Here is a 12,707-nt window from a genome sequence, read left to right as displayed (position 1 = left end):
CCCATTTACCTTTTCATTCTCAAACATTCACTCTCTCTCTCCCTCTCTCCCATCCGCTGCTCTTCCTCTCTGCTTCCTCAGTCGATCTTTCATTCCTTCTTCTCTTCCTCCCTTCAACTCTCTTTCCTCTCTTCCTCTCTCCAACCTGCCAAGTCCATGGTTGTAACATGGATCTTACCTTTTCAAAGGATTACCACAAGAGGCGTAGGGTTTGTGATGAATTTATTTGACAATCCCCATTTTTTCCCTCTCCAAATCCTATGCCTCTTGTCTCTCTGCTCCTCGTCTAATATTCCTTGCTTTCTCCATAAACTTTCGATCTCTGCTTTTCAAATACAAGCCAAATAGTTTTTTAATCTGGGATTCATATGGAGGTTGCACGGTCCAAACATTCATCTTTGTTCCTCCGGATTTCTTTAACAGTAAGTATTCAATTTCTCTTTTTTTTTTTTTCTGTTTCTTGTTTAATTCTTTGAGTGCTGAAAATGGTAGTTTTTTTTTGTGTATTGATTAATAGTTTTTATTTCTTTGGTTTGTTGACTATGCTATGTGAATTTATTTGTTGACTATGCTTTGTGAATTTTTGAAGAAAAATTGGCTGATGTTGTTCTTGAATTTATGTGGTAGAGATCTTTGGTCTTTGGATCTATACTCTTTATTAAACCCTTGGATCTCGTTTGTTTGGCTGTGTTCGAACAGGTGCTCGTGGCCGGATGTTACAATCGGCGAGGCGTCGGTTGGTTGGTGGCGAGGGTTTGTGGATGCTTGGCGGCGGGTGATGCAGTAGAACCCTAGGTTTTCTTTTGTTGTATTTTATGGCTTGGGCCTGTATTGTTTGTTGGATCTGTATTTTATGGCTTGGGCCTGTATTGTTTGTTGGATCTTTTGGGCTAGTTTACCAATATCCATATCTTAAAATAATAATAATAATAATAATAATAATAATAATAATAATAATAATGAAAAAAACCGAACCGGACCGAAACCAAACCGAAAAAACCGAAACCGAAAAAAACCGAACCGAAAATAAACCGAAAAAATTTTGAACCGAACCGATTCAAACCGAACCCAGCCCTAGGTGCACATGCCTGTCTTACAAACCACTATAGGTGGTTCCGACTTGTAGGTGACCCGCGATTATTCGCACAGTCTTCACGTGATTGTAGCACTTGAGCGTATTTATTTACACTTAATCTTGTCGTACAGACCATCATAGGTGGTTCCGACTCGTGTGCATGTATACTTATTGAGCTATGGATAAGTCATACAGGTCACTAGAAGTGACTCCCAACTTATGAGTTAGCATATATGATGAGATATGGATAAGTCGTACAGGTCGCTATAGGTGACTCCCGACTTATGAGCTAGCATATGTGATGAGATATGGATAAGTCGTACAAGTAACTATAGATATTCCCGACATATGAGTTAGCATATGTGATGAGATATGGATAAGTTGTACAAGTCGCTAGAGGTGGCTCCCGATTTATGAGCTAGCATATGTGATGAGATATGGATAAGTCGTACAGGTCACTATAGGTGACTCCAACTTATGAGTTAGCATTGATTGATGAGATATGGGTGCAGTCGTACAAGTCACCATATGTAACGCCAACTTGCATGCTAGTATGGGTTATTAATCACATGATTATTGATATTGTTGATGAGATGCTGTGTTGTGGTATATTTATGGTTTACTGTTGATATACTTTTGATTTCACATTGACACATGGTATGATTTTTTGGAAACTATACAAGTGTTACAGCGAGGGGTTATAATGCTTTAGATGGTTTCTATTAAAATTTCATTTCTAGGGCCACTCACCCTTATTTTGTCTTCACCCTCCATGTTTTATTAGCTGAGCTTTCTTATCGTCGAAGATTCATGGCGATTCTTAGTATTGGAGATTCTATCGAGGGTACGATTCTTAATCCACTCTACTGTATTTATGCTCTAACGTCACGTGTGAAGTGAGTTCCTTCCCGCTCACCAGCGCACTCTGGTAATTAGGCACTCTTAGATTTAAATTTATTCACATTTTTCTACATCATCACACTTTATGGCTTCGTCACCTTTCAGGTATCGGCCAACGCAGCTCGATTCGGAGTCTTAGTGGACATTCCCGGTCGGGGTGTGTCACTAAGTGTCTTGATTACTTAAAATCTAAAATATATGAAAAGCGAATAATAAAAAAAATACTTGGGTAAACTGCCAAATACTCTCGAACTATTACAAGGATGTCAATTAACTCCAAACTACATTTTTTGTTGTACTCTCTTAACTAGTACAAGACAACTAAATATTTTGCAGTTAAATGCGTCTCATGCCCCCCCAAATGACAATATTTAATTGAATTTGGACAATTCTCTTAAATATAACGGTGGTGAGATATTTAAATATTTTGTACTAATTAAGGGGATAAATCAACTGAAAAAATAGTTCAGAGAGTAATTAGCAGATTTATAAATTTGTAATAGTTTTTTAAATGTTAGATTCGACTATTTATTTAAAAAAATTAGAGAGAATTAATATAAAAAAATATCATATCGAAAAACATTTGGGTAAATAATGTTGGAATTTATTAGGTTTATTTAGGAAATTAATTAGAGATTTGATTTGATTTTGTAGTAGGGTATTTTTGGCATATACACATTAGGGTTTCTTTGGTTTATTGTTCTATAAATAGAGCTTGTAATTTAGTTAGAGAATAAGTCAGTCACAATGTAGTCTCTAGGGTTTTTGTAGCCGTCTCGGCATTTTCAATTTGTTCAATAAAATTCCTATTATTTTGTTAGTCTCATTCGTTGCGCACTCTGATATTCAACTTGGTATCAGAGCGGGTTCGATCCTTATAGTTCAATCCGTTCTTGTTGGTATCAATTTGTTTTGTCGCTTTTTGTTTTTTGGTTTAGTTTGGGTCTCGTTTAGGCTTTCGCTTCCGCTTTGGTCTGTGTCCTTTGTTCTTGGTCACTCTGTTTTTGTTCGTTTTGTCTTTGGATTTCTGTTTATGTTCTTTGTCTTTGGATTTCGGTATTGACCGTCAAATTGTGTTAGTCTTGTCCGTAGATTTTTTACGTTTTCTGGTTTGGTTTTCAGTTTGTCCTTGGTAGTCTTCAAGAAAGGGAAAAAAAAATTCTGTTTTTTGAAAAAAGGAATTTGGTGAATCCATCGCACTAGGATTTCTGCATTCCCTAGCCCCACCCTGCATCTGGATCCGTCCACAACCGTACCCTCGTGGAAAAAAAAAAAAAAAAAAAAGGAGGCTGGTGATGTTGGTTCACACAGAAGAAAAAAAGGAAGGAGGTTGGTGATGTTGGGTCGCACGTTGGTTCACACAGAAGGTAAAAAAAAAAAAAAAGGAAGGAATCGCACAGAAGGAAAAAAAGGAAGAAAGAAGGAAGAAAAAAAAATATTTGGTTGGATTTTTTGTTTGTTTGTTAGGCATCGGCATTGACATTTGCACTGGTACTGGCATTGGAATCTTGCACTGGCATGGAAATCTTGCACTGGCATTGGAATCTTGCACTTGCACCGATGGAATTTCGTATTGAAATTGGCATCGGAAATCGGCATCGGCATCGGCATCGGAATTTGGAGGCTTGCATCCACATCTGCTTGTTGGCAAACTCATGTCGTGTACCGCCATGAGTTTGACGGGGGGGGGGGGTGTTGGAATTTATTAGGTTTATTTAGGAAATTAATTAGAGATTTGATTTGATTTTGTAGTAGGGTATTTTTGGCATATACGCATTAGGGTTTCTTTGGTTTATTGTTCTATAAATAGAGCTTGTAATTTAGTTAGAGAATAAGTCAGTCACAATGTAGTCTCTAGGGTTTTTGTAGCCGTCTCGTCATTCTCAATTTGTTCAATAAAATTCCTATTATTTTGTAATCTTGTTTGTTCCGCACTCTGATATTCATTTCTATTAAAATAATAAACAAAAAATGTTTTTAGTTCATGAAAATTTCGAATTGGCCTTTAAAATAACAATAAAAGAAGTGCTTTTAATAATAAAAAAAAGTTTTTGCTGTCTTTTAGTTAGATTAAGAATATCATTGTATAAATCTTTATGAGATTTGATTATATATTTTAGATAATTTTCTGATTGTATTGTAATATTTTTATAAACAAAGAAGCAATCGTTGTGAGAAATCACATCTCAAAATTCTCTCTATTCTCTTTATTCTCTATATTCTTTGCCGCACATCTCTTTATAACTCTCTTGTTAAATAGGCCTACAATTTTCCACCATAAGCAGTCCTCGAATCCAATTTTCATTTTCTAACAATTTTAAGTAGTCCTCGAATGCAATAAAGAAAAAAGCATCCGCATTTCACGTGAAAAACCCTAGCTCAGAAACCGGATAGAACCTCTCACAGTCTATCTCTCTGAGCTCCGACAATGGCGGAGCTGCCAGTGATAACAGTAGGAGGCAAGGGCTCGTCTCTGTCCTCCTCCTCCGTCTGCTCCCTCGCCAAGGGCCTTGCTCATCTCCGCACCGACTTGTCGGCGCTCAATCGGCTCGACTCCTCCTCCTCCTCCTCCTCCTCATCGCCCCTCGCCCACAATCTCGTCTCTCTCCTCCCCTCCCTCCCAACTGTCGAAGAATCCAGAGCCTCCCTCGTCGTCCTCCTCTGCAAGCTTTTATCTCTCTCCGGTTCCCCCAACGTCCGTACGGTTCTCGCGGTACGTCTCGCCGAAGCCATCAATTCCCGAGACTTGGAGCTCGGGTCGCTCGTTTTGACCGAAGAGGAGGCTCTTGCGTTGGAGGAATTCAAGTTATCCTCAGCTTTGTGCGGGATATGTGCGCTTCTGAACCACCAGTCCGCCGCGTTGTCTACTGTTTCCGATGCGGTGGCAGCGATGTCTTGCGAGGCGTTGAAGGCCGATGTAAGGGCGTTTAATTCGATGGATTTGGGGGATGGGTACGCAGCGAAGGAGGTGATTGCTGTGGCCAATGATTTGAAGGTGCTGCTCAATGGGTCTAAATTAGTGGGTAAGCTTGAAATTGAAGCGGTATCGGAAATCCCCCAAATTCACGCGAGTTTGAGAGAGCAGGTGAAATCTTTGCACTCCAAGACTCGAACGGAGCTGAATTCTGGCGGGAAAGTAGTTACTCCTAGGACAGTGGTGACCACATTGTTGTCAGTGGCGTCTGCGCTTCATCACTTGGGTGACCTTAGTTTGTCCCGTGCGAAGATGATTGTGGATGCGGTGGGGAGTGAAGATTTGAGGTCGAGTTTGGTGGCATTGTTTGAGAAGAAATGCCCAAGTGGTGAAAGCTTGATTAGTGGGTTCAAGTTGGTTTCCCATTTGGGATCTGACGTGGAAGTGAATTATGATAATTTTGCTCACGAAGTGAATGTGTTAATGGGAATTGTGTGGAAGATTGTGACTTGGGAGGCAATAACGGCATTTGTGGTGCTCGAGGGAGCTGAGTTGAATGTGAAGAAGAGTGAAGGTAGTGAAGTGAATGGAGGAGGGAATGTGAGAGTAGAGAAGAAGAGTGAGAAGAAGAAGAAGGTGGTTTTGGGTAAGGGGACTAGTGTTGTAGTACAGTTGATTAAAGATAGGTTGCGGGGCAAGGGAGGAAATGCTGTTGATAGTTTGGGGTTGTTGGTAATTTGGGCGGACGAGCTTTCATCGTTTTTGGACCCCAAGGACCCGGAATTTGATAGTTTGTTGAACAAGGTGAAGGAGATAGTGGAAAGCAATGAGAGTAGAAGACTCCCAAAGCTTCCAAAGGTAAGATTCCAGTACTCATGTCATTTAATGTAAAGTATAGTTGATCAGATATGATTCAAGATGATAATTAAGAAGGATTATACAGTTGTTAATTGGTTGAATTTTGTTTGTTACTTGATTGGTGGCTTTAGATAACCTTTTATTCGACATGTTTCTTAATGTACGGTAGATGTGGATAATGGAAACAGATTGTTACTTGCACCCCCTAATTGTGAAGTTGTTTTAGCAGTCATTTTAAAAACACTCTTAGAGTGAGTTTTTTGACATCAACATAAACTTTTAAAAGTTAAAAATCATTTTTACCCTTTACACATGTTCTGATACCTTGAAGTTAATATAGTGGATAGTTATTGGTTTTGAAATTTAGTATAGAATCATTGATATTAGAAACCTGTCAAGAATTATTTCTTTCTTTTATTTCCAAATGGTCCAGACTAGAATATATCTCTTAAAAGAATTTAGTTTAACACACTTAAGTTTCGAGTGGAAACATGTGCTTTGTTCGGCACGAAAGCAGAGTAAGCTGGAGCGGAATTATGTTGATACTTACATAAGTTACAATTAATGCTTTTCGAATTGTCAGTCAGTAACTCAGTGCGAAATATTTTTCACACCAGTGTACACTCATCTATTTGATATTTACATTGACGCACCTAACCTATACTTTTGTCCTGCTCCTTAGCTCTCTTACTTGATACATCTCGCATTTTGTGTAGAGAAAGCTAGAATCAGTGATCCTATCCAACTTGTCCATCATTTTTTGACAATTGAAAACTCAAGAGGGATATCTAACAAGTCCCTATATATCTGTGTAATTGATGTAAACATATATCTGATGCTGCTATGGGATATGTCAATATTTGATAACAGTGGATCATTAATGACATCCTATCTGTCTCGGAGTATTTTCACTAATCCATATTATTTCATTGATTTGTAGGAGAAGAAAATTAATATCATTCTTTCTTATCTATATTTTTACCTTTTTCTTTGGGAAACTGTTCGTGTTTTCAGGATAACCACGTGTGGTTATTAACTTATTACTATCTACCTCTTACTTTGTTATTGTCCTTGAAAGGAAGGGATTTTTTTTACAACATAATGTACATACTTTAACTTTGTAGTTCGATACAACAACAACAACAACAACAACAAAGCCTTTTCCCATTAAGTGGGGTTGGCTATATGAATCCTAGAACGCCATTGCGTTCGGTTCTATGTCCCCATTTGGAATAGTGACCATTTGGAAAGAATTGGAAACTTATTACAATTGTGTGAATGTATATTTTCAAGAAACCATACTTAGGTTGCTGTCAGTTGCCTTTGCAGATTATGGTCTTTTGTTTCAACTGATTTTATGATTTTTTTTCTTTTTGGGTTTGTGCTGAGTGGACTTACTAGCATTCTGACCTTGTATATATTATTGGAAATCCTAGGGTACTCGTGACTTCGCGAAAGAACAAATGGTAGTAAGAAAGACAGCATTTTCGATTATTGAAGAGGTCTTTGAGAGGCACGGTGCGATGGCCCTTGACACTCCAGTTTTTGAATTGAGAGAAACCCTCATGGGAAAATATGGGGAAGATTCAAAATTGATTTATGATCTTGCTGACCAGGTATTTCTCAGTTTCAACTGTCGTCAATTTAAGTGGGGTTTTGTTTTGATTTTTCATAGTTAATTTCTTTTTTGCAAGTTTCATGAAGTGTTTCTTAATTTGGCCATGAAATAGTACCTCAAAAGGCCTTCTAGGTTTTCTGTGCATGAGCCAGGGAGCTACTTCTAAAATTTTCTTGTGTGGTTTTCTCAAGAATTTGACTATAAGGATGACCTTTTGTTGGTTGCATCTTGCAAATAATTTTGTTTATGCTTTTTAAACCTTTTGGCGGGTATTGTTGTATTTTTAAACATGAAATAATCTCCTATATGTTGCGACCACTATATATTTTCATGTATCATATGGGAAATTGCCTATAATTGCTGAGAAAGACCTTGTAATTTCTTCTTCATAAATACTTTTCTTAGGTTTCTAGCAGCTAAGGTGCAATGTTGTTATAGTTTGACAATTAAACTAAAATAATCACTCATATCTAATGGGGGTTGTGTTTGTCGTGTCGGCAGGGAGGAGAGCTTTTATCACTGCGATATGATCTAACTGTTCCATTTGCTAGATATGTAGCTATGAATGGTATCACATCTTTCAAAAGGTACCAAATAGCAAAGGTCTATAGAAGAGACAATCCATCCAAAGGACGATATCGTGAATTTTACCAATGCGACTTTGATATTGCTGGCCAATTTGAAAAAATGGGTCCAGATTTTGAGGTTATTAAGATTTTGACAGAACTTCTTGATGAGCTGAATATTGGAGATTATGAGGTAAATTTTCATTTTTACCCTCTGTTTGTGTCATTGCGTACAAAGTTTTGTTAAATTGAAGAAAGACATGGATTATAACACCACAGATCCTCACATGTATCAATTTTGAGATGGAGTTATGCATGAGACTTCTTTTTGAATATTGTTATGACTTATGAGATCTGGCTCCCAATTTCAATCATTTAAAATTACTGGAAATGCTTTCGAGGGTGAAGGATATTGGTTCATGGTAAAGAAAAAACTTCATAAATGCAATCAATGTGGTAACAAATTAACAATAGAAAAAGTCGAAGCAAAGTGTCCGTCTTACTGTAATGATTCCATGTTGGTATGCATACAGAAATAGGACTCATTCTATTCTTTCATAAACCCTTCAATCTTGTTGTAAAGCAATTATGGAAAGATAGATTTCGACCTCTATGAAGAAGCCTATGTAACATGGATTTCGACCTCTATGAAGAAGCCTATGTAACATGTTTCCTAAATGTCATTTAACTCTCTATGAAGTGCTTCCTAGACTGCTAATATTTAGAACTTCCAATGGGTTCTTTTGGAATTTATGTTGGTCAGCAGAAAAAAAATTTATTGCAAGATCTCATTCGCTGCATATTTTCATAATAAAGTGTTGTTTTTCTTCTGGCGGGTAAGAATATGATTTAGATTAATTGATTAAACGTTATATTATTTATCTTAAAGTCTCTCAATTTTGACTGCGTGTTTGCTTGCATTTTACATCCTAATTATAGATCACTCTTATGTGTGTATAATTGAGTTGTGTAATTTGTATTTGTATGTAAAATCATAAATTTTAATTGTAATGGAGTTATAGTTATTTGCTTTCATGAGTTATGAAAATCAAGGATATTAGTCCTTTGCAATAAAATTTGTGTTTATACTGATCTTATCTGCCTTACTTAAACTAGTTGGCAGGAACTCAACTACAATATTTTCTAGTTCCTTTTTTCTTTAATAAATAAAATTGTGGAATATGTATGTTGATTTCCTGACAAAAGTCACAAAATGGACGTTTATTTGTTTAGTAGCATCTGCATCATAATGTGAGCAATTATTTGGTATGCCTCATTTTTCTGGCTTAACTTTAATTACATGTGTTTGTCACTGTTTATCATACAGATTAAATTGAATCACCGAAAGTTGTTGGATGGAATGTTGGAAATCTGTGGAGTGCCTCCTGAAAAATTCAGAACTATTTGTTCAAGTATTGACAAATTAGACAAGCAGCCTTTTGAGCAGATAAAAGGGGAAATGGTAAAGACAAAAAAATTGCAACTGATTTCCCATGTGTATGCTTGAGTTACATTGTTATGTCTTGGGTTTGCTTATTTCTATGTTCTTCATGTGCTTGTTGAGTTACATTTCGTGTCTGATGTCCTTGCTGAGTTACATTTGTCCCAGTCTCTTTTCTTTTTGTTAGTTGGTGATTCACTACTTAACAGAACATTAGTTACTGCATAATATTGTCTTATGAAGTACTTTGCAAGCTGACCCCTAGTAGTTGGGAGGAATCCTATATATAAATGGAGGATGTTTCTCATACATAACCTAACAGACCAATGATTACTACATAAGATTGATTTTACGAGCTGGACCCAAGTAATAGGAAAACTTTGTTTTGCATTAAACACGATAATAGTTGTCATGTGTCTGCTTCTTGACAAGGAATGCTGTCTAGTTGGGCAATTTTCCTGGTTAAGTATCTGTATTTGTATCATTGCCTGATGGAGGGCTGAAGTCTCACATCATGAGGTAAAGCTTTTGGTCCTGTACGTACCAACCCAAAAGTTTTATTGATAACTTATAGTTGACTTTCAAACACTGGATGGTATTGATTTAAAAAGTATGTTTTAAGTTCCAAATAACTGAATGGTAAAAGCATTCGTATATCCAAATAATGAATAAACCGTATTTCTTCAAGTAATCTGTGATCATAACAATTTCTAAGAAAGACATATCTACTGGTTTGAAATTTCGTACCATGGGAACCAATGCATTTCAGTTCTTGTTTATTTCTCATCTATAAGCATGTACTTGGTTTATCAATTTGTCGTGCTTTTCTCCATAATCGGTGGGCATGCATTTTCATTTCTATCCTTTATTGTTTGTCTTGGTTGATGCCATTTTTCCTATGGTTGACTTATTTTCTCTTATCCGAACTAATTTTATATCTGCCATACATGAATTTTTCTAGGTGGAGGAGAAGGGCTTAAGTGTTGAGACAGCAGACAAAATTGGTGCTTTTGTAAAAGAGCGTGGACATCCTTTGGAATTGTTAAGTAAGCTTAAACAGGAGGGCAGCAAGTTCTTGGAAAGCAGTTCATCTATAGATGCGTTGAATGACCTGGAGATCTTATTTAATGCTTTGCAAAAATCAAAGTGCATAGGAAAAGTGGCTTTTGACTTAAGTCTTGCAAGGGGTCTCGATTATTATACTGGAGTAATATTTGAAGCTGCTTTTAGGGGGGGTGCCCAGGTAAAATTATGTAAATGCTGTTGTAAATTTCTTTTGCATTCATTTGTGTCCTATTGTTGTTTGTATAACATGTCTCATGTGCCTTGTATAAGCTTTCTGTGACATTATTTTAAAATTTCAATTCAGATGAACAGTGAAAGTAATAATAAATGGCGTATTCCCTTTACGTCCTCATCTTAACTTATGTGTTTCAACCTATATTAACTTGTTATCAGGTTGGTTCAATTGCTGCTGGTGGACGCTATGACAACCTTATAGGGATGTTTGGTACAAAGCAGGTTCCAGCTGTTGGTGTAAGCCTTGGAATTGAACGAGTATTTAATATAATGGAACAGCTTAACAAAGACCAGAATCAGGTGACGTTTCATATGCTTCTGGGTATATGTCGATTAATAGTCTTATATTTTGGGTGAATATTATTGTTGGGTTATAATCTGATTGATAGTGACAGCACTTCAAATCCTGTTCCCCGAACATTATTGAACTATAAATTCATTAGGTTATACGTTTCTTAGGTTAAGTTACACTGCCTTCTGACCGCTGATTCATATCTTAGTTTAGTCCCTAAACTGTATATTTGTCATTTTGGTTCCTGAATTTTGGTTAGTTGATCCAAATATAAACTTCTGTCAATGAATTCAACCGAAGTAATTGTGTACATGCACACATGGCTACATAATCGAGAATAATTTCTTCATTCCGATTCTAACCCACCCTTATTCTTTTTTTACTTTTCAATAAAGAAACTGAAGCTGAAATAAAATCAAGAGGTTAGAGGAAACTCAAATCAATATCCTTATATTGATGCTCCAAGGAAATTAAAACTTGTTATCTTGGTGTTACCTTTTAGTCATTCTAGAGCCATCTTTCCGTTTGTTCAGCGTCCCTACTGTTTTTCTTTGAAAATTGTTTGGGTTTAGAGCAAGGGACTGCTATTTGGTAGATGGATTGGGTGTTAAAATGAGAGCAGCAAATAGGTATGACATCTGTCATTTACCAGGTATCTATGCTGTGTTTCGGTGACTTGCGATTTTGATTGTGTCCTACACTCTGGATTGGTTGGTCCAATGTCACAATAGATATAATAGCGCATTGAAGACTTATTTTGTGTTCTTTTTTGGCTTCTTGTTATATATATATTAGTTCGTGTAAGTAGATGACTTTTTGGCTAGCGACATGGTGGATTTAAGGCGGATACTGTGGATAAATGTTTTGGTTAATAATTTGGAAAGCCACATGGCATTATAGGTTGCCTTGTAGTTTAGTTTTGCAGCCTTGTACGAGGCATTGATCTGTTTCGTGTTTTATTGGTATTGTTACACAGAGAACACGAGCAACGAAGACTGAAGTCCTAGTGAGTATATTGGGGGATGATTTAGGACGAGCAGCAGAGCTATCAACGGAGTTGTGGGACGTAAAAGTGAAAGCAGAATACTCGGTGAATAAAAGAGTGACGAAACACTTTGATCGAGCAAAGGAATCTAGGATCCCTTGGATGATAATTGAGGGTGAACGGGAGCGGAATGATAATGTTGTGAGATTGAAAAACATGGAGGCTGGCGAGGAAATCACAATTTCTAGAGATACAATTGTGGAAGAAGTTCAAAAACGGTTGAGTTTGTCATAATTTAATCAGTTAAGGCATCAAAGATATGAAACCAGATTACCCGAACTTTTGAAACTTAATATGTTTTTGGGTATGCTTTACAAAGTGCATCTGTTAAGATGCTTGGATTGTAATGTAAGTTGGTGATTTGAACTTAATAAATAAAATGTGGGGTTGAGTTAAGACTTTGTGTTATATTAGAAAACAAGTAGGGAAATTAATGTTGAAATTGCTTTATTCTCCCTCGATCACTTGAGATTTTGTTGTGGAGAGTGATGCATCGCAGTCGCAGTCGCAGTCGCAGATGGTGGCCTTTGTTGGTCCAGAGTCCCCTACATATCACTTTACGATTGGCACTGGCAGGCAGTGTATGGGTGGGACTGAGGAGATGTCATGACGCTTCAACTTACACCCCAAAGGAAATGGGCGAAAAGAAGCTACCGTCAAAAGAAAAACAACAAGATTGCCATTTCCTTTTGATTTATA

General features: G+C 36.9%; 1 protein-coding gene and 1 long non-coding RNA gene across 2 annotated transcripts; both read left to right on the top strand.

Moving 5' to 3' along the window:
- Positions 1-898, top strand: LOC139195859 (uncharacterized). Its single transcript, XR_011580929.1, has 2 exons — positions 1-422; positions 700-898. It is a non-coding gene; the product is annotated as an uncharacterized lncRNA (long non-coding RNA).
- Positions 899-4,159: 3,261 nt separating this feature from the next.
- LOC103425220 (histidine--tRNA ligase, cytoplasmic) lies at positions 4,160-12,404 on the top strand. The gene is made up of 7 exons (XM_008363303.3): positions 4,160-5,747; positions 7,184-7,363; positions 7,867-8,124; positions 9,259-9,393; positions 10,334-10,615; positions 10,831-10,971; positions 11,940-12,404. Exons 1-7 carry the CDS (start codon positions 4,404-4,406, stop codon positions 12,240-12,242), a joined length of 2,643 nt encoding a protein of 880 aa, XP_008361525.3. The 5' UTR covers positions 4,160-4,403; the 3' UTR covers positions 12,243-12,404.
- The last annotated feature ends 303 nt before the right edge of the window (positions 12,405-12,707 follow it).

The sequence above is a fragment of the Malus domestica genome, chromosome 05 (genome assembly GCF_042453785.1).
Source record: "Malus domestica chromosome 05, GDT2T_hap1".
Classification (NCBI taxonomy): domain Eukaryota; kingdom Viridiplantae; phylum Streptophyta; class Magnoliopsida; order Rosales; family Rosaceae; genus Malus; species Malus domestica.
This window is presented reverse-complemented; position numbering and strand designations above follow the sequence as displayed.